Consider the following 19,524-nt stretch of genomic DNA (forward strand, 5'->3'; position numbering starts at 1 on the left):
AGAAAGTCTCTGCATGAATGGTCGTGCACTCAACGAGAAGGCCATTGAGGTCTCCCCATCCTCTAGCCGCGTTCTCGATCGTGCCGCAGAGATCCTCACCCCGTTCCCTCCCTCGAAGAACCGCCCTCGTCCCGGTGACTGGACCTGCCCCTCCTGTGGATTCTCGAACTTCCAGCGCCGTACCGCTTGTTTCCGTTGCTCGTTCCCCGCCATGGCCGCTGCCCCGGATCCGATGGGGTATGGGGCTTTCGGCTACGGCCCACCCTCCATGATGCCACCTCACATGGGTCACGGTCACGGTATGGGCCATTCTCGTGGCATGGGCGGCAACGGCGGTGTGGTTCCCTTCCGTGCGGGTGACTGGAAGTGCGGCTCGGAGGGTTGTGGCTACCATAACTTCGCTAAGAACATCAACTGTCTGCGTTGTGGTGCACCCCGCTCGGGAGCCGCGGTGGTTGCGGACTCCGCTTTCCCATCACCCATGGACCCTCCCTCGGGCTTTGGAATGGGCCCTAACTCCATGGCGAGCACCCCGGCGCCTGGCCCCTTTACCTCCACCGCCGGTGGCTTTGGCGGATTCAGCCAGCAGTTTGGAGCGCCTCCGAACAACTACGCTCTACCCTCGGCGCTGGGTAGTGGCCCCGGAGGATATCCCCCTATGGGTCAGATGAACGCCGGCTACGGCTCCAGCAACACCTCTCACTCCGCCACTTCGTTCGCTAACCCTGCTACGCAGGCCGCTTTCACCGGAGCTGACCATGCAACCTCCACCAGCGCTTCGAACGGCGCTTTCTACGGAGCGGATGGATCTAACGATCCGTTTGCCTTCCTGTCTACCGGCTTGGGCGGCCTGTCTGTCGGTGACGACGGCCACTCCCGCCGCAACGGTACCGGTGCTAGCAAATCTCCTGCTTAAAGCCGCCGCAGTGAATCACTAAGGCGGGGTGGTTGTACTTTTTCCATTTTTCTGTGACGGACCCCCCCATTTTTTGTTTGTGAATACGGTCATCTAGATTGTCGGTATATGCGACGGTTGATTCTCGTTGATGCGCGTTTGTATAGGGAATTCAGCAGTTCTGGTGCATTCGGTTGGGAGGAGCAGGCCGGTAGCGTGTCGTCGTTTCATCGGATTGGATCCTTTATCTTTTGTTATTTTGTCTCTCGCGGCCTTTACGTTGACCCTTTTCGGTATGTTTTACTATTGCGTCTTTGAAGCGATGTTTAAGGGTATAGAAGGCCATCCTGGCAGATGGGCTCGGTTGGTTTCGTACATCCATTCGCGAGTCACTGGGGCTTCTCGTTCTTATTTTCCTTCGATCGGCATGAGCTTCGCACTTTTCTTCGCTTTCATCGTTGTGCATCTGATGAAAGGCATCGCTTGTTTCGATCGCAGTGCGACCAGACGTGGGGGCTCTATCATGGCATTGCATTCTAGATATTTGGTCATCTTATTTTTTGCTTGTCTTGTTTTTTTTATTTTTCCCAGTTCATCTCTGCGCTCTTTGGCAACAGGAATCATTGGAGAATCACGGTATTGATCACGGATGGGATACACTGGAACGGACTCTGTTGGGGGTGTTGGGGATATTCCTTTTGAGCCATGAAAATTTCAGCCGACGGCGGATTTCAGATATGCGAGGCAACGGGTCGGGAATCGTGAGTGCAACAGGGTTGTTCTGAATGTCCATAATTCATTTTTGTGTGTTTTTGATCGTTTCTTACTTTCCTTTACCACCTGTCTTCTATTGGTATCCATGTTCTTTTTTCTTTTTGTCTCTGCAAGAAAAGTCGATGAGTCATCATTCTGGATCTACGCAGTACAGACTTAGAGACAGTATATTGTCTTCCATTTTGTATAGGAATCGATGGGGCATTGTGAGCGAGAGCGAGGCGTTGGGGTAGACCAGGACGCATTGGTTATTATCTGCTGTCTACCTTCTTTTCTACTATAATGTCACATCATGTATGATCCAGCGTTGGTCTCGAGTGATCGTATAAAAGCCTTTAGGCAATATTCAGTCAATTGACCTCATTATTCGCTTTATTGCTATCGCTTTGATTTTGTGGAAATATAAATTTGTCCCTTGAATATATATTTCTTCTCATAGTGCATAACATGATGAAGTTAGGGGAGGATTCGCTAAGTGAAGAGATTGAAACTTGCGAAGAATATTCTCTGTGGGGAAGACAACAATATCGTCAGATCTACGAAACTGGTACAAGCTATATCCCAATTATGCCAATCAAGTATAGAGATCTAGGAGTGGGTGATGGAACTTGGAAGTGGGTAAACGCGCGCCTATGGCGCTAGAGGGGGAGCTCTAGAGGTCTGGAGGCAACCGCGGGACTCGCGTCCACCTCCATCTGTCATCGCTCAAGACGGCTCCCCATCCCAGCATTCTACGATCCGAATCCCACGAATTGCCCTTTCCAATAGCTTTCTCGTCCTCATACTATCTAGTTTTATTTCTCCGCTTTTATTTCGGTTTTCACTGTTTTCCTGTCGCCCATAATGTCCGGATATGACCGAGCTCTTTCAGGTAAGATAGCTTAGTACCTTAGTTCCATGTGCTTCTCTGTGGGATGATCAACTGATTCTAACCAACCTGCAGTATTCAGGTATGGGAACCGTCTTCTGCAGCATTCTGTACAGCTCTTTGACCCCTTTTCAGCCCTGATGGGCACGTCTTCCAGGTGGAGTATGCCATGGAAGCTGTGAAGAGAGGTACGTCACCGCCAACCAGGTCGGCCACGCCCTCCTGCCTGACCACTATCGTTCTTCTCATCTAGGAACATGCGCCGTCGGAGTAAAAGGTAAAGATGTTGTCGTGCTGGGCTGCGAGAAGCGCTCCGCCTTGAAGCTCCAAGATACCCGCATCACACCGTCGAAGATCGCCGTGCTTGACAACCATGCCGTTCTCGCTTTCGCTGGATTGAACGCCGATGCCCGTATCCTCATCGATAAGGCTAGACTAGAGGCCCAGTCACACCGCTTGACCGTTGAAGACCCCGTCACCATCGAATACATCACCAAATACATCGCCGGTGTGCAGCAGCGGTACACGCAAAGCGGAGGTGTTCGACCCTTCGGTATTAGTACCCTGGTTGTGGGATTCGATCCGAACGACACGGTGCCGAGATTATATCAGACTGAGCCATCGGGTATCTATTCTGCTTGGTAGGTGGCTCTGGTGGTCGGTTTTAGAACCCAAGAAGAAAGGCTAATGGGGGTGTGTGTGGGGTGATATAGGAAAGCCAACGCTATCGGCCGTTCTAGCAAGACCGTTCGGGAATTCCTCGAGCGCAACCACCAGGATGATATGGACCGTGAGCAGACGATTCAGCTTACCATCAAGTCGTTGTTGGAGGTCGTGCAGACCGGCGCCAAGAACATCGAGGTGGCTATCATGTCGCCCGGGCAGACGATCGAGATGCTGCCAGAAGATCAGATCGAGGCCTACGTTAAGAGTATAGAAACCGAGAAGCAAGAGGAGGCTGCGAAGAAGAAGACGGCCCGGACCAGCACCACGACGGCGGCTATCCTAACAAGAGGTGGCGGAGAGTCCAGCGACGCCTAGGAGTAGGCTGGTTTAGTGAATTAGAGCTACATGCCTCTGGTTGACGTCCTACACACGTTTTTCCTTTATAATATCGGAGATCTTGCCGAAGCGACTTTACGACAATAAAGAACTCTTTCCCCGTCGTTTATACACAGAGACCCCCGAGGGGTCTCTCTAGGAATATCGTCGTCTAAAGAATTGTAGCCTGACTGCCGGCAGGAGATAGAAAGCATTATATCGTAATCGTCGTAATCCACAGTCGGTCGCCTCCACTTATCCCAGACGATCTTCGGCATCCCTGACGTTGAAGATCGACCGCTCCTGGTGACCGCGCACTCGGTCATCCTTGAGCATTCTTTCCCGCACATCAGTATCCAATCCTGACAAATCGAAAAAGGGAGAAGTAAGTACCTGCTGTCAACACGAGCATCCTCACCCTCTACCTGCAATGCGGGCTTGGGTGTGACGGCCTCCAGCACGAAGTGGTTATCGCAATGCGGGCAATATTCGTCGCTATCAAAAGTTTCCCCTTAGTCATGTGTTCAACGCGTCGCGAAGGATTGACCTACCTCTCTTCGAATTCTGTCGAGTCCTTCCGGAAACACTTCTTGCACTTTTTACAGGCGAAAATCTGTACCAATCTCCTTTAGAATTTCTATGGGCTTGAGAGGGGAGGTAAATGGGAGGAGTACCATTTCGGTGGTCTTCATGAGGGCATGGGATTCTTGTTCATGGTGGCATTCGGCGCAGTCGAACCACTTCCGGCCTGGATTTCGTATGAGTAGGACGATGGCTGTGGTGAATTTGTAATAGACTCACAGCATGCCGAACGAATGGCCACTTGGGCGTTGAGGATGTGTTTACTGCGCGGGAGGGTGTCAGTTGACCGGTTGATGGATTTGCTTAAATTTTTTTTTTTTCTCTCTCTCTCTCTCTTTCTTTCCTTCCCCCCACAGTGGCTTGACAAGGAAGACGGGATCATCAACGTACCACATGATGAAGAGGGATTTGAGTCAGGGGATGAGGGTCTACGTGGGTGGTGGAGGCTCAGGTGGTTTTAAGTGAGGAAAATCGAAGGAAGAGGGTAGGTATATCACGATCCTTAATGGGGAAGCAATCGCGATTATTGGGGAGGGATTAATTTAAAATTATTGGCAGGGCGGAAGCTAAAAATAAAGGCGAGAAGGACGGTCTTTTACCATGGATTCGGGCAGTGGGAACTCTAACAAGAATGACATCGTTATACTCGTTAGGGAGGCAGGTGGTGCTTTGGATAGTAATTTTATTTTATTTTTGGGACCGACAGATTGAATTCGGTATTACGATTGTTGTCAGAGTATTTATTGAATATTTTCGTAGTGGTTGTTTCTTGTTTTATCTTATTTTCGTCTATTTTCGACTATTTTCTCTTTACGCAAAAGACTGGTCTGCTGTACTCGTCATTTTGCCTTCTCCTTTAAGTTCACATTGTCCCCTTTCTATCGCGAGATCGTCGTTACTCCTCAACCGCTCTTTCAACTCTCGCTTTCTCCTTCGCTTTCAAACTCTCCCTACTCTCTCTCTCTCTCTCTCTCTCTCTCTTTATTCCCCCCCTGCAGCCCTCCTTCATTCCCTCCCGCCCGGAAGATCCATTCCGCTCAACGTTTCCCCTCCCTCTCCGCTCCGTCTGTATTTATAGCAGCCGATTCGTTTCCGCCTGACGAACTGCCCGCAACTCCGCCACAGTCTCGACCCCTCGGGTCTGTTAACCGCAACGCTGTTAACCTCGGGGTGAACCACCATACATACCATTGACCCTATTGTCCCTAAGATCTTACCTCTATCGTATCCACCGTTCCATTGAAGCCTATGATCTATCTTTCCAACCCGTCATCGTGTCGGATCTATAGTCGTGGCCATGGAGGGAAACGGTAGATCGAGGGACGGCACCGATAGTGCTCCCATTGTACGTCTGGCGCATTGTCCCTAATGCTGATGAGGGACCCCCTGCTCACACAATCAACCTCTACAGAGACCAGTGTCTTCCCTTCTGTCTCATTTCGAGAACCTATCCCATCGCCGAACTCCGTCCGCCTCTCCAAGCGGCCCCCGCGACCCGACCCCGTACCTGAAATCCCCTGAACCCGTGGACGATTTTCGCTCGGCCCGCGCCTCTCTGGACTTGTCTCGTCCGCGGTCTCCTTGGGTCCCCTCCACAGACTTTCAGAATGGTCAGGGGACCGAGTATCGAAATGGCGCTCCGCGTCCACGTGGGGTGTCCCCGGGACGATCGCCAGGCAGACGGCAAAGCAGACCTATGTCGATGAACCTACATTCCTCGCCGCAACTGGCGCCTACCCTCACAGTAGACTCACCGCGATCCCCTCCACGAGGCTTTGGGACGCATCCGGCCCATAATGAGGATATCCGGGCGTCTCGCAGCCCACCGAATGCTCCGCCGGAGTCATTACCGCCCAGGCCGATTGCGCAGGCAAACTCCCTTACTCGACCGGCCACTCCTACCTATCCATCGTCGGTGCCGACCGAACACAGAATTGCTCACCTGTCTCCAGGCCATCCAGATTCTGCTGCATCGACGCGCGACAGTCCGTCGGAGCGACGGTTGAAGAGTGCTTCGTTACCCCCACCCGCTAACCGAGCGGAGAAGCCTAAAATTCCAGCCAAACCCGCTGGTTTGTCCTTTCATGATGGGAATGGCCTGGCTCCTCGTCAGGAACGTCCCCATGTAGAGGATGGGGTATCTCCCTTCAACACACCCCCGGGCAGTCCCGACAAGTCACCGCCGAAAGTACCATCTGCCACAAAGCCGCAGCCGCAGCCTTCCCCATCTGCACCCGTACCCCCGCCAGCTCGGAGATCATTCGACGAAAGGAGACCTCACCCGAGTGCGCTTGGCTTGTCGGAGCGGCCGCAACCTCCTCGGCGGCCATCTCCGAGACCGACACGAGACACGAAGCCCCTGATGGTGCAAATTCCGCCGCGGCAAAGCTCTCAGCAGGAAACCATGTCTGCTATTCCACATACCGCGCACCGTCTCCAGGGGTTTGAAAGTCCAAGGGAGCCCCCTGGCCTTCCCCCACGGCAGCCGTCAATAGCACGTCGAGGTGCTCGGTCGCCAGGACCACAGCTTGATCGCTTAAGGAGTCCGGTCCAGCCTGAGTGGCCCCCTCGACCGGAATTGCGCCCACACCATACCGGTGAGGTTCATACACCGAGACAGCTTCAACGACAGCCGTCGTTTTCGCGAGAAACCAAGCCCGGACCTCCCCCTGCCATTCCGGAGCGCTCTGTTGTCGATCGGCCGGTTGTGGAGAGGCAACCTGTGCGCCCAGTTCCCGCCCCGAGCGAGGATGAGCAACCTCTCGATGAGGCCCCCGCCCCACGGACGGACTACCCAGATGCGTCTTTGGCCAACCGGCGACCGCCGCTTCTGAAGAAAGGCCCTCAGGAGATCCCGACGCGCTATGACACGCGACTCATGGATGTGTGTGGAAAGTATGTATGCACCACTGGCTATCTGACCCGCGTTTGGGATCTCACGACGGGCGAACAAATCATGACCCTCAGTCATGGCGAAACCGTCAAGTGTCTGTCGCTAGCTTTCAAACCGGGGAAGGGTCTGGAGGACGAGGGACAGCGACTGTGGCTTGGTACCAGCGCTGGTGATCTTCACGAGGTTGATATTGCCACTCAGTCGGTTGTGGCATCACGATCCTATCCATCCCGCAGGGAAGTGATCAAGATCCATCGGCATAAGAAAGAGATGTGGACTCTTGATGACGAGGGGCGCTTGCTCGTTTGGCCACCTGACGAGTCCGGGACTCCTAATCTCCAGTATAGCTACCATAATCCTTATGACCGGGTTGCGCGTGGACATACATTCTCGGTCGTCGTAGGCGATACGCTGTGGCTGGCAACGGGTAGAGAGGTACAGATCTATCGACCCAATGCGCGCGACGACGTATCCTTCAAAGTACTCAAGCGGCCGCTGGGCTCACAGCATTCGGGAGAGGTGACATCTGGTGCTTATACGACCAAAGACGGCGGCCGTGTGTACCTGGGACACGCTGATGGAAAGGTGACTATATACTCCGCTCATGATTATACGTGTCTCGGGATTGTAAACGTCAGTGTCTACAAGATCAACTGCTTAGGTATTGTTGGGGATTATCTTTGGGCTGGGTACAAGACGGGCATGATCTACGTATACGATACGTCAACCAATCCGTGGATGGTGCGGAAGGATTGGCGGGCTCATGACAGCCCGGTGTCTGCATTCCTCCTCGACACCAGCAGCGTGTGGACGATGAACCGGCTTCAAGTGACGTCGTTAGGAACAGATAACTGCATTCGTCTGTGGGACGGCATGCTGGAGGATGATTGGATGGGTAAGTTGCCTGGATCGTCACTGCATGCAACGCAACTAACGAGCGGACAGAATCTCGGATGCAAGCCAAGGACGTGGAGTACTGTACCTTCCGGGAAATCCGCGCGTCAATTTTGACGTGGAATGCCGGTGCCTCCACTCCGGGCAGCGCGCGCACATCGACCTTTATCCAAGACGCTATTCATCCCGAGGACCCCCCGGAGATTCTAGTCTTTGGATTCCAAGAACTGGTGGATCTCGAGAATAAGAAAATTACAGCCAGTGCGTATCTTGTACCTGAAACCTGGGTCCCGTTGATGTTGACTAACGTGTTGCAGAGAGCTTGCTTATGGGAAGTAAGAAGAAGGAGAGCAGTGAGAAAGAGCATATCAGCCGTCAGTACCGCGTGTGGATGGAACATCTAACACGGGTTATCAACGAGTGCATGCCCCTTGACGAGTCGTATGTGCTTTTGCATAGCGCGAATATGATTGGTTTGTTCACATGTATCTTTGTGAAACATAAAGAGCGACAGCGGATCAAGGATATGAGCGCTGCAGAGGTGAAGCGTGGAATGGGTGGATTGCATGGAAACAAGGTACGCGTGCAGCATGACAATGTCTGCCCTCAGGCTGACTGGACCCTGTAGGGCGCACTTATCCTCCGCTTCATTCTTGACGACAGTTCTCTCTGCTTTGTGAACTGCCATTTGGCAGCCGGGCAGTCGCACACGACACATCGCAACAATGATATCGCCGCCATCCTGGAGTCGGAGTCCCTGCCGCCTGAAACTAGTCTCATGACTCGCGCAGATCGTTTTGTCAGTGGCGGGGATGGCTCGATGATCATGGATCACGAGATTTGTATCTTGAACGGAGACCTCAACTATCGCATTGACTCTATACCGCGCAACGTCATTATCGAGGACATTCGCAACAACAAGTTCACGAAGTTGCTCGAACGGGACCAATTGCTGGCATCGAGACGCAAGAATCCAGGTTTCCGCCTGCGATCGTTCATCGAGGCCCCGATCACGTTTGCGCCGACATACAAGTATGACGTGGGCACAGATGACTACGACACTAGCGACAAGAAACGTTCTCCCGCATGGTGTGACCGCGTCCTGTACCGGGGAATAGGCCGGGTGAAGCAGCTCGAATACCGGCGACACGAAGCCAGAGCCTCTGACCACCGTCCAGTCAGCGCATCATTCAAACTCCGGGTCAAGACCGTCCAGCCCAACGAACGCGCGGCAGTGTGGGAATCCTGCCAACAGGAGTTCCAGAAGGAAAAGCGCCGACTTGCCTCGGAAGCAAGGTACGTCCTACTCCGCGACCATTGACCTCTCCACCCAGCCAGATCTGCTAACTGAGAACCTCACAGCATTGAATACCTTATCAGCATTCTCGGCACCGAGCCCCAACAAGCTCGCGCATTGATTCTGGGGGATGGGAACTAATTCACCCTATCTTTAGACCCCCTTCGTTCATTGTTTCCCTAGATGCAGTTACATTGGCTATTGAGCGGATAAGAAGACTAGAGATTAGCGCAAGGCGATGTGTACGACTAATGATTTCACGATAGATATGTATCATGAGCTGGGTTAGATTATGGGGATGGGTAGAGCCTATAGTTACTTGCCTTAATTTTAATTGTGCTGTATCTATACGATGCCGGCTTTGCTGGGAATATCAATAGACTATGTTCTCTGATAGATTGGCACCACCTGACTGTCAATGGTAAATGCTAACCGCCACCAGATGTGGTATAGCGTGCCTAATCTGGTCAAGCGTCTAGCTGCCGCTTGGCGTCGTGGTGCGTGGCTTTTAAAGATGGACGGCAAGATAATCGCCTCCATGTGGGGCTGACTCGAGAACATAACTTTCGACTTTGGCACGTTCCGAGCCGTTGTCACATCGACCTAATCCATTCTAAATAAAGCCATTGTTGTAAACTTGTAATGACCTCCCATTCAATGACAGTCATCACGGAGTCGACCTCAGCTTCAATTGCGGAGAATGCCTGTGCTGCTTGCAGAGAGCAGAAAAGGGGATGCGACAAGATGTTGCCATCCTGCGGCCGGTGCACCAGGTACTGCAATGCATCTTTGACTACGAATCTGTTTGTCTTGCAACACCACTGAGAATGGGAAAAGGCTGAATCGTTCGTGCAATTATCTCTGGCATACCGCCTCCGACGTATCTCCGTCTGAAGGGCTGGCTTTTTTGCTGCGGCCGGAGTTGGACAACCCCAAAACGCCTGGCCTTGATGTCGATCTATTGTACTGTAATATGCTGCACCAAGCCCTGGAAGAACACAGTTCGACTCTCGCTCGGCTTGTGGACGAATACCTTTCCTACCTGCCATGGTTACCGGTTGTTATGGAGCGGCCTTTTATGGAAAGGCTTGAGAGACTAGGTCATGAACATAATGCAGATACTGCGCTACTTGCTCTCACCATACTTCTTGTCGTGCAGGGAGCCCTACCCGATAGAGCTACAAATCCGTCAGATCGAAATTACATCCTGTGCAAAGACCTTTACGCTGTTCTTCAGCTAAGGCGCGCGCCTTCATTACAACTGGTACAGAGTGGTCTTCTGATAGCCTTATATGAGATTGGTGAATCATCCCCGGGAGCGGCCTCGTTGACCATAGCAAGCTGTGCGAGGTTAGGCTACTCAATGAAACTCAATATAGACGATGGGGGTGACTACGAAGATTATCTCTCCTGGGAGGCTGCTGAGGAACGAAGACGGGTGTGGACTGGGATATATTTGCTGGATCGGTATCAGCGTCTCATGAGTAACTGCAATTTTGGAAGGGGCTGACCTTGTTTTGGTACAGCGTCATATACCAGGTAGTAACCGAATTCAAAGCGCCTCATGTATCAGAAGACCTGGCCGATCACTTCCGACTGCCTGTAGATGATGCATGCTTGAGAACAAACAAAAATGAAGCGACCCAGACTCCCTCCCACCAGCCGGTGTCCGTGCCGGTCGATGTTCCAGTCTGCTATTACGCCCGGGAGATCCAGGCTGTTCGTTTTCTCAGTGAAGTACAGTTGCTACAAAGACACGTCGACGTCAATTTGCAGCCGGAGCAATTCCAATCTCTGGACCACCGACTAATGCAGTTTGCGGAAAAGCTGTTTGAGCAGACGCCCCGGGGGTGGGCAGTCTTATGTGGAGCTAATGCGATCACCCTAACGTGAGATGCCTACCAGTACCAATCTAGGGCCGGTACTAATGGACGATAGGGCTGCATTGACCCTTCATTGGATTCGAATTGATTGTGCGGTGAAGTCCCAAACCTTCGGGGCATCTGATGATGCAGAAGCGTCGCTCCTAGCCTTGACTTCGTTTATTAATATGGCCCGCGACACATGCAATAATTTTAATATGCTCAGTGCGCATGAAAAAGTCCCATCTGCACCGCTACCTGCTGTTGTGTGTACGGGGGAAGCTGTCCTTACTGGGATTAGGATGAAGGAGCTGCTTGGAGAGCAGTTTCAGCTAGACTATGAGCCATTCCGACTGGCATTGCTTTACGCGAGGAAATCGTGGAAATTGGCTGGTATGTGTACCACCTTATGTACCATGGATTCGGGATGCTAACTCCCTCAGACCAATATTTGCAGCAAATGGGATGACCGTTGAATCTTGCTCGTGCCTCAAATACCTGTTTTCAATCTCCCTCAACTTGTCTCACTGAAAACATTGTTCATCTGTGCCACTATTGATCGGACTTCCGATCGAGCATCGTCCACAAGCTGCTTAACAGTGGTCACCTCCTTAATGGACCCAACCCCGGTGCCCCTGTTTGTCTTGTGTGAGTAGAGCTCCAAATATTTTTCACGTAGAGGCACTCACGCCCATATAATGGTTCTGTCGTTTTCTCCCCTTTCTCTAGCGTCCCTGTGCCGTTTAACGATTTCTTCATCTGTAACGCCGCTTCGAAAGTCCTCATAGCTGCGACCGATGATGGCCCTGCCATCATATTGCCTAGGCCAGATGTCGGTCGAATTGAACACATCGTGCTTCCGTGATTTAATTGTTGCTGTGGCTCCGTCAGTAGTGGAAACGAGCTTTTCTTTTGTGGAATCCGGAGCTCCGCATTCAACGGTGGCAAGGAACTGAGTTCAATGCGTTAGTATTCAGACGTGCTGGAGAAGTGAGGCCACGACTTGCTCTGGTTCCCATAACGACTCCATCCGCACCTTGCATATGAATATCATTAGCATCGTCCCTATGCTGTATATCATAACCTCTCGAAGATAAATGAAGCTCACCTAACCCCAGAGCCGCAACCATCCCCCTCGCATCAACAATACCACCCGCAGCCAGCAAACGGACCTCCTCCGTCTTACCCAATTCACGAAGCAGCCCCTTCACCTCCGGCACGAGCGCAAGCAGACTCGCCCCCTGCGCCCACTGGTGCCCACCCGCATCCGACCCCTGAACGACGAGTACGTCCGCCCCATGGTCGATCGCTTCCCTAGCGGCCTGGACTGTCCCGACCTGCACGAACACTTTCACATCCCAATTCTCCTTCTCTCTGAGCTGATGAACAGCCGTGATGACAGGCGCATATTCCAATGCATTCGCCGGAAACGAAAGCCAGATCCCGGTTGCCCGCGCGGCGCATAGAATCGGAAGCACATTTTCGATTAGGCCTTCTGGATGGAGCATAAGACAGCCTACACCGATGGGGAGTTTTGCATCTGGAGTTGCGATGCCGAGGAGTGATCGGGTTGCGTTGAGCTCCGCTTGCAGTCTTTCAAGCTGTGGAGACCCCGTTCTGAAGTCGAAGCCACCGGCTATGAATCCTATAATCGAGTTTCTGAGTCTTGGTATTGCTTAACTAGAAGGGAAGGGGGGGGTGTGTTTATAGGGTTGTACCGTAGCCCCCCGTAGATGAAACAGCGCTTGCTAGACGGCTATATGCATAGCCCTCCATGGGCCCATTGGCAATGAAGGGGGACTTAGTGTTTGGGAAGAGTTGATGCATGTTTCCCGTCTCTTTCTCGAGTGATATATGTTGGTGTAAAAATGGCGAAGGAAGAAGAAGAGGGGGCCAACAGCTGTGGTTTAATAGTACGTACGTACTGTCTTTTGGCGCTTATAGACGCTCTTTTGTTGGCTGCCAATGAAAGCTCTCGGTCCAGCATTGGAAGTGCGGCCGCTAGTGCCACCCCACTTGTTTCACTCAACCCCCGTGTCCCTCAGGACGGACACCAAGTGCGGCCGCTAGCGTGAAGTAGTGGCGCTGCCATACTACTTGAACGTTGACTGTTTCATCATATGGGCGCGGCCGCTAGCGTGTTGGTCAGCATCGTCCGTCCTACTCCCATGGCTAAGAATGGAATTGATTGATGAGAATACAGATTTGCCTCCGAATATGTATAAAAGGAGGTTCAGACAGCCAGTTTTTATTTCACACAATACGAACCTCCCCTCCTGCCTGATACGATCGTTTACTTTGGTTGTGCTTTACTTCTTAATCTATACCTCTCATTCACCATGGACCCAGCCTCGGCAAGAACACTCCTATTGATAGGCTCTGGTCCCGGAATAGGTGTGGCGGTGGCATCCTTGTTTGCCCAAAAGCACTTTGATCATATTGCCCTGTTCGCCCGGAATCCATCGCAACTACAAGCCGATAAGGAGACGATTCTATCCTCTGCTGCAGATGTTGGTCGCCAAGTGAAGGTCCGGACGTGGAAAGTCGACATCAGTGATCTGGAGCAATTCAAGGCGGCTTTAACAGAAGTCCAGTCCTTTGGGACACTGGAATGTGTCTATTTCAACGCGGCTCGCGTGGGCGGAAGCAACTTCTTTGATTTCGCTGTTGAAGATATCGAGTTGGATCTGAAGGTAACTGGAATATATTTCTGTCACTGCAGGGCATTGTCTAACGAAAATTAATCGACTCTCTCTAGGTCTCGGTTACGGCCCTCTACGTTGCTGTGCAATGGGCCATACCGATCCTGGCCAGTACCATGCAAACGAACCCAGGAATCGGCGGCATCAAGCCGACTATTCTAGTGACGAGCAGTCTCTTGCCTGTTGATCCGATTCCGGAATACTTTTCTTTGTCAATGGCCAAAGCTGCACAGGCAAACCTGGTCAAGTCGCTGCAGAAATTTGTCGCCAAGGGAACTCGCGTAGGAATGGTTATTGTGGGAGGCATTATATCACCGGACTCGGATTTCTTGAATCCTATCACCATTGCTGAGCAAGCATGGCAGCTATTCAACCAAGATGGCGCCAATTGGAAAGCTCAGGTGAGTATTCTGGAGGATGGAATTGATTGGTGCCCACGCCTTTGAGAATACCTTCCTGTCCTTCTATCCCAGCATAATTAGAGACTTGTTGTGACTCAGCCCGATGCGGCGCAGCTCTATTATAGTTTGTACTGTAGTAATATCCAGAAACATACTCTTGGATGAGAAACGAAAGCATCTTTAGTAGACTATGGTACTGTATTTTAATGCCTTGTTGTTGGTACTTCTGATGTACACACCGACTATACTGATCCCTTTGAAAACCAAAGACCATGCACAGCCATGGCCTTTCTACCGTCACCCACCGTCACTCTGTATAACTGTGTTATCTCCGTTGTCAACTCAGAGTTACTCTGTATACTCTGTAGCACGGGGTGCTGTGTGTACTATACTGGAACTGGAAGCCGGTAATCAGGGAGAAACAAAGGGAAATCACGGTAATTACTGCGAATAACCCCTTAGTCCAGAACAGTACCCATGCCATAACACAACCAGAAAAGAAAAATGAATCTTATGCGGGTGGGTAAATGGATCGCATCCCACGTCACCCAGCTTGGCGAGGGTCGAGTACCGGATGGGACGGGACGGGACGAGACGAGACGGTCCTGGTGATCATATCCTACCCTTATGTAGTGTCCTAATATCCGTATTTTGCGGACATGCCGGATAGTATGCCACGGAGAACCAATAAGAGATATCTCCACACAATGGAGGGTCTTTCTATAACCCGAAGCAGCTTAGTGTAGACCATACGTCTTACCAGTTCAAGTTTAGATCAAGGCAAGGCTGACGACCTTCGCCTTGAAGTTCGACCAGTGATTGGAAGTTCGTCATGAAGTTCGATATGTGGAGTTTATCATGAATCTCGACATGTGGAGTTCGCCAGCCATGGCCAAGTCATTTTATACCGGGCCAGTGGCTGATCACCACCAATGACATACGCTGTAGCAAAAGTCCAAATCTAACGGCCAGTGAGTCTACTACTAACCATAGGCTACCTATCTGGGGAATCTTGAATGTACGAATGTTGCGCAGGGCGGCTGACATACTTGTTTTTATTAAAGGACTTTTTATATGTTGCACACATCTACCTATAAATATGCATTGGAGGACATCTCTATATCCCTCATAGCTTTGCTATATTCATACATCATCGTCTAGGCTATTTTCAATTGCCCTATTCTCTCTGCATCTTTCTTTCCCCGTCAGTTGCTTGTTATGGAAGAGACAATTAGAGGTTCTGTACGGGGAACTTCGGAACCTTTGATCACGGAGGCCCAACAAGTTGAACCTACATTTCCACACCAGGGACAGGACTATTTAGACCCGTATCAGTCATATGCACCGATGACTGCTGTTCCATATCCTTCCCAGTCACCATCCTGCGTGGTGCCCTCAGACCCGAATTTTCCCAATTCATCGTCTGTCTTCTTTCCCTGGCTGCTCAATGACACTATATCGAGACCTACCCCTGTCAATGACGATATTACCAACTCTCAAGCAACTGTCGCCACATACATATCATCTCATGGCCACACCCCAACGCACCCCGGCTCCCCGAGTCCCAATATCCGGTATCCACCTCAGTCATCAACCACCACCACCAACAACAACACCTTAACAACGGACCAGAATTTCAATACCCAGTCCAAAACGACTAAAATCCAGTAAGCTCCTAAGCCCTTAGGTGCTACTTTATCATATCTTGTCCTCCCCCTCTAACAATGCTCTCCACAGGGCCAACAACTCAGCCAACCCCAAACAATGGCGCTGCGACTGGAAGGACTGCAAATACCGGGGCACATTCCGCCATAAGGCAGAGCTGATGCGTCATATTGAGTTCTTGCATGTTGCCCCAGGTTCACACAAGTGTCCGTCTTGCAGGAGGAAGCATAATCGTAAGGATAATCTTGGTGAGCATTTGAAGGTTCGGCACTGAGGGCTTTTGTACCTCCCTTAAATCCCTGCCGTTCCTCGTCTGGTTTTGGAGATATTAGCATGAATGCTCATCTCTCATTTCGGGGTTTGCCGTTTGTGGCGTTGCTTGGTAAGCAGAGCTATGGATTATAGGTTGTTGTTGTTGGATTTGAAAATATTTGGATTATTGAAGTGTTGCTTGTATTCTTTGCTGCGCATCGAGTATATCGAATACTCTGGGAAAGTTGTGTTAAGAATGCATGCGCAGGTGAAATCCACAGGGATGCAACTTTTAATGAGACTTGGTAAACTATTATATAGCATGATCGCACAATTCAGGCACAAGAACAAGATTATGTTCGCATTGCATCAAAAGGACTCTCCACATTAAGCTTATACTAGGCACTGGCTTAAAAAAATTCAATCTACAATCGGGCCACGTCCTTCTCGGCGTTTCTCTCCAAGTCGGCCACTGCCACTCTCTCCCTTCATACTCTTCCATTCCATAGTCAATGCCCCGATCCCCGTAGCACAGGCACAGGCAACCCCAACATAGAACGCATTGACCACAGCCGAGTTATAGCCAGGCAATATCAGAGCCAATTGTTCAGCACTGACAACCTCCCGCAGAGCCGTAGCACCCACCGATACAACATCCCGGGCATCCACCCCCGCAATGCCAGCGACATTCCGCGCCAGACAATTCGCAAAGACATTATTCGCGACGGAAATCCACAATGCACCGCCAAAATACTGCGCAAAGAAAACCAACGAGATACCCGTCGAGACATCCGCCGGGGGAAGCACAGTCTGCGCCGCGGCCGCGGGCTGCTGCATGCCGAGCCCTAGCCCTAGGCCAAAGCAGACCTGGTACCCGATCCAGGCGCTGTGGCCGGTCGTCGTGGTGAAAGTGGTCATCAGACCGGACCCGACCGCCATGAGGATAGAAGCGACGATCATGAACGGAGTGTAGTATCCGGATCTGGTTACGCCTGCGCCGGCGACGATGCTGCCCACCACCAGGCCGATGATCATGGGGAGTGTCATTATGCCGGATTTTACGGCGTTGGCGTCCTTGATTACCTGGAACCAGATCGGGAGGTAGTATAGTATGACCATCATCGCGCCGTTGAGCATGAATAAGTACCAGAAGCCGGAGAGGATGCTGCGTTGCAGGAAGATCCGGGGTGGCACTGTTCCGTTGTCTTGTTTCCATGTTTGGATGCCGATGAAGGATAGGAGGAGGATTCCGGCGAGGACGAGGAGGGCTATTACTCGGCTGTTGCTCCAGGCGTAGGTGGTGCCGCCCCATTGCAGCGCGAGGAGGAGACAGATCATTCCGGGTAGGAATACCGCTGTGCCGAGGGGGTCTAGCTTTGCTAGCCGCTCGCGGGTTGGGAGGTTGTTGTGTGGGGGGTCAGGGAGCTTCAAGATTAATGTGATGATGGCCATTGCGACGGCCCCGATGGGCAAGTTGATGTAGAAACACCATCGCCATGAGACGTTCTCCGTGAAGGCACCGCCCATCAGGGGGGCGATGACGGACGCAATGCCGAACACGGCGCCGATGAGCCCGGTGTACATGGGTCGTTTGTGCAGCGGTGCAATGTAGACGATGATGACGACGCTGCCTGACATGAGTCCCGAGGCACCTATGCCGGCGATGGATCGTCCTACAATGAAGGCCGTTGAGGACGGTGCGGCGCCACAGATCACCGAGCCAATTTCGAAGAGAAGGGTGGCACTTAGGAAGACCCATTTTGGGGAGTAGAATGTATAGATCCGGCCGAAGACCAACTGGAATGAGCAGCATGTGAGCAAGTAGGCACTGCCGTACCAACCGATGTCGCCGAGGGAATGGAAGGTATCTGTGATGCGTGGAATGGCCGTTGCAATGATCGTTCGATCCTTTGATTGTTAGTATTGCTGGTAATGCAAAGGAGGGGGATCTCTAATGAGCGTACTAGTGCTACCAAGAAGATCGCCAGGTATAAAGCGATTGTGATCATGATTACCCTCGGCAACGGGGGATATTCATGGAGATCCTGCTGCGAATGACTCTTGGTCTCATTGATTTGCTCTTCCTGTGTACCCATATTAACATTGGCTGAAGAAGGGGACTTTTGAAGATCGATAGACCGGCTGTCGCTCAGTGTAGCCATATTGAGGAGGGTTGTATATCTAGTTGTATGTGCGTTTGACTAGTTGAACATACACCATATGGTATATTGAGAATATGTGTAATGGGGATTCAGGAAGGGTATAGATATGCCATCAACAACACAGCAATCGTTCGCTTTATAGTTCTCATTGACGCCTAAATATGTCCAGCAGAAGATACCAAATCAGCCTCGGGGTCTATCTCGGGTAGTGAAATGTCTCGGGCCCGAGACCAAGTAAGCCCTAACAAACCACCAATAATGTACCATGAATACACATATGACCTGCCTCGTATTCGGGCACAGCCTCCTGATATCTCATACTAGCAGCTCGGTCGAAAGTCCTCCTGTCCCGAATCCTTATCCGAACTCAAACATACCAATGGACGAGAGTGTAGTATCTCAGAAAGGCTATAACCATACCCTTAGCTACACATCATCTCCCAACATTCTGCGCTGCAGTTATCCTTTCACTTCTCTTAGTCCAAGACTTGTCAGCTGTCTACCTTTCATTTTCACCCTTCCTGAACAAACCTATGACAATGGTAACCGCTAATACCATTTATCGACTCGTTGCTGTTTTCAAAACGTGTATTGCATTTGTCTCAGATATTCCGCAGACCACAGCTGCAGGAAGGGACCAAACCAGTGGCATAGGATTGAAGAACATTATGACGGTATGGAGCTGCCATTTGTCGGTAATAGCAGTTTCCGACAGCCGTGGATGGTTCAATGGGTGGAGTAGTCAAGGTGCCTAGTTCTACTTCGACATCCTCATCCTCTCTTTGCGTCATTTATCAGCAAGTGATGTAGCTTACCATAACATTTAGCACTGGCTGGTGACTCATTTAGCTGAGGCGTGAATCAAATTCAGCTAGTCTCTGCTGTTTGTGTTATTGATGACCCAAACACAACACGGTCAGCACAAAGTGTATATCATCGTCTGATTTCTCTGCGTGAAGCCACCCATTTGCCCAGATATATTCAAGATCTTTTTTTGAATCTGTATCCTTATTTTCAAAGCTAGACCCGTAGATCCCGATCCATAGGTTGTTCTATTTCTAGCAAGGGTGGGAAATCTGTTCTATTCCCGTAGTATGTCATTGACAACCTCTCCACGGCCGGTTGCGTTAATTATACTTGCGATTAGGTAGCGCGTCTCGATAAGGATTGGGCTCGGACGAGGATATCTGCGGTCCTGGGATTGTACAGTGATGGTTCTGTGTTGTGGGAAATCTA

At 51.2% G+C, this 19,524-nt stretch overlaps 9 protein-coding genes across 9 annotated transcripts; 6 read left to right on the forward strand and 3 right to left on the reverse strand.

The window, feature by feature from the left end:
- Positions 1-13: 13 nt before the first annotated feature.
- ABOM_005992 (putative RNA binding protein (Arp)) lies at positions 14-916 on the forward strand (the record flags this gene model as incomplete). Its single annotated transcript, XM_022533121.1, has 1 exon — positions 14-916. The coding sequence occupies one exon, from the start codon at positions 14-16 to the stop codon at positions 914-916; it is 903 nt and encodes a 300-aa protein (XP_022389629.1).
- Positions 917-2,512: 1,596 nt separating this feature from the next.
- On the forward strand, positions 2,513-3,578 carry pre6 (proteasome core particle subunit alpha 4; the record flags this gene model as incomplete). The annotated part of the gene is made up of 5 exons (XM_022533122.1): positions 2,513-2,540; positions 2,613-2,619; positions 2,673-2,725; positions 2,791-3,178; positions 3,251-3,578. 5 exons carry the CDS (start codon positions 2,513-2,515, stop codon positions 3,576-3,578), a joined length of 804 nt encoding a protein of 267 aa, XP_022389630.1.
- A 255-nt stretch (positions 3,579-3,833) lies between these two features.
- On the reverse strand, positions 3,834-4,555 carry ABOM_005994 (CHY zinc finger protein; the record flags this gene model as incomplete). Its single annotated transcript, XM_022533123.1, has 6 exons — positions 3,834-3,915; positions 3,972-4,073; positions 4,130-4,191; positions 4,253-4,326; positions 4,380-4,423; positions 4,551-4,555. 6 exons carry the CDS (start codon positions 4,553-4,555, stop codon positions 3,834-3,836), a joined length of 369 nt encoding a protein of 122 aa, XP_022389600.1.
- A 902-nt stretch (positions 4,556-5,457) lies between these two features.
- Positions 5,458-9,385, forward strand: ABOM_005995 (putative inositol polyphosphate phosphatase; the record flags this gene model as incomplete). Its single annotated transcript, XM_022533124.1, has 6 exons — positions 5,458-5,505; positions 5,572-7,948; positions 7,999-8,208; positions 8,265-8,524; positions 8,576-9,243; positions 9,310-9,385. 6 exons carry the CDS (start codon positions 5,458-5,460, stop codon positions 9,383-9,385), a joined length of 3,639 nt encoding a protein of 1,212 aa, XP_022389601.1.
- An 832-nt stretch (positions 9,386-10,217) lies between these two features.
- Positions 10,218-11,575, forward strand: ABOM_005996 (fungal specific transcription factor domain-containing protein; the record flags this gene model as incomplete). The annotated part of the gene is made up of 4 exons (XM_022533125.1): positions 10,218-10,711; positions 10,771-11,133; positions 11,183-11,499; positions 11,550-11,575. 4 exons carry the CDS (start codon positions 10,218-10,220, stop codon positions 11,573-11,575), a joined length of 1,200 nt encoding a protein of 399 aa, XP_022389598.1.
- A 45-nt stretch (positions 11,576-11,620) lies between these two features.
- Positions 11,621-12,933, reverse strand: ABOM_005997 (nitronate monooxygenase; the record flags this gene model as incomplete). The annotated part of the gene is made up of 5 exons (XM_022533126.1): positions 11,621-11,741; positions 11,796-12,058; positions 12,129-12,142; positions 12,215-12,751; positions 12,825-12,933. 5 exons carry the CDS (start codon positions 12,931-12,933, stop codon positions 11,621-11,623), a joined length of 1,044 nt encoding a protein of 347 aa, XP_022389599.1.
- A 512-nt stretch (positions 12,934-13,445) lies between these two features.
- ABOM_005998 (putative short-chain alcohol dehydrogenase) lies at positions 13,446-14,254 on the forward strand (the record flags this gene model as incomplete). The annotated part of the gene is made up of 2 exons (XM_022533127.1): positions 13,446-13,799; positions 13,865-14,254. 2 exons carry the CDS (start codon positions 13,446-13,448, stop codon positions 14,252-14,254), a joined length of 744 nt encoding a protein of 247 aa, XP_022389631.1.
- A 1,419-nt stretch (positions 14,255-15,673) lies between these two features.
- On the forward strand, positions 15,674-16,148 carry ABOM_005999 (uncharacterized protein; the record flags this gene model as incomplete). Its single annotated transcript, XM_022533128.1, has 2 exons — positions 15,674-15,876; positions 15,947-16,148. Coding segments are annotated over 2 exons (405 nt in total), but the record flags the coding sequence as incomplete, so codon positions are not given.
- Positions 16,149-16,546: 398 nt separating this feature from the next.
- On the reverse strand, positions 16,547-18,288 carry ABOM_006000 (MDR family MFS transporter; the record flags this gene model as incomplete). Its single annotated transcript, XM_022533129.1, has 2 exons — positions 16,547-18,034; positions 18,091-18,288. 2 exons carry the CDS (start codon positions 18,286-18,288, stop codon positions 16,547-16,549), a joined length of 1,686 nt encoding a protein of 561 aa, XP_022389578.1.
- Between the last annotated feature and the right edge of the window lie 1,236 nt (positions 18,289-19,524).

Source organism: Aspergillus bombycis (assembly GCF_001792695.1).
Source record: "Aspergillus bombycis strain NRRL26010 chromosome Unknown contig00037, whole genome shotgun sequence".
In the NCBI taxonomy this organism is placed as follows: Eukaryota; Fungi; Ascomycota; class Eurotiomycetes; order Eurotiales; family Aspergillaceae; genus Aspergillus; species Aspergillus bombycis.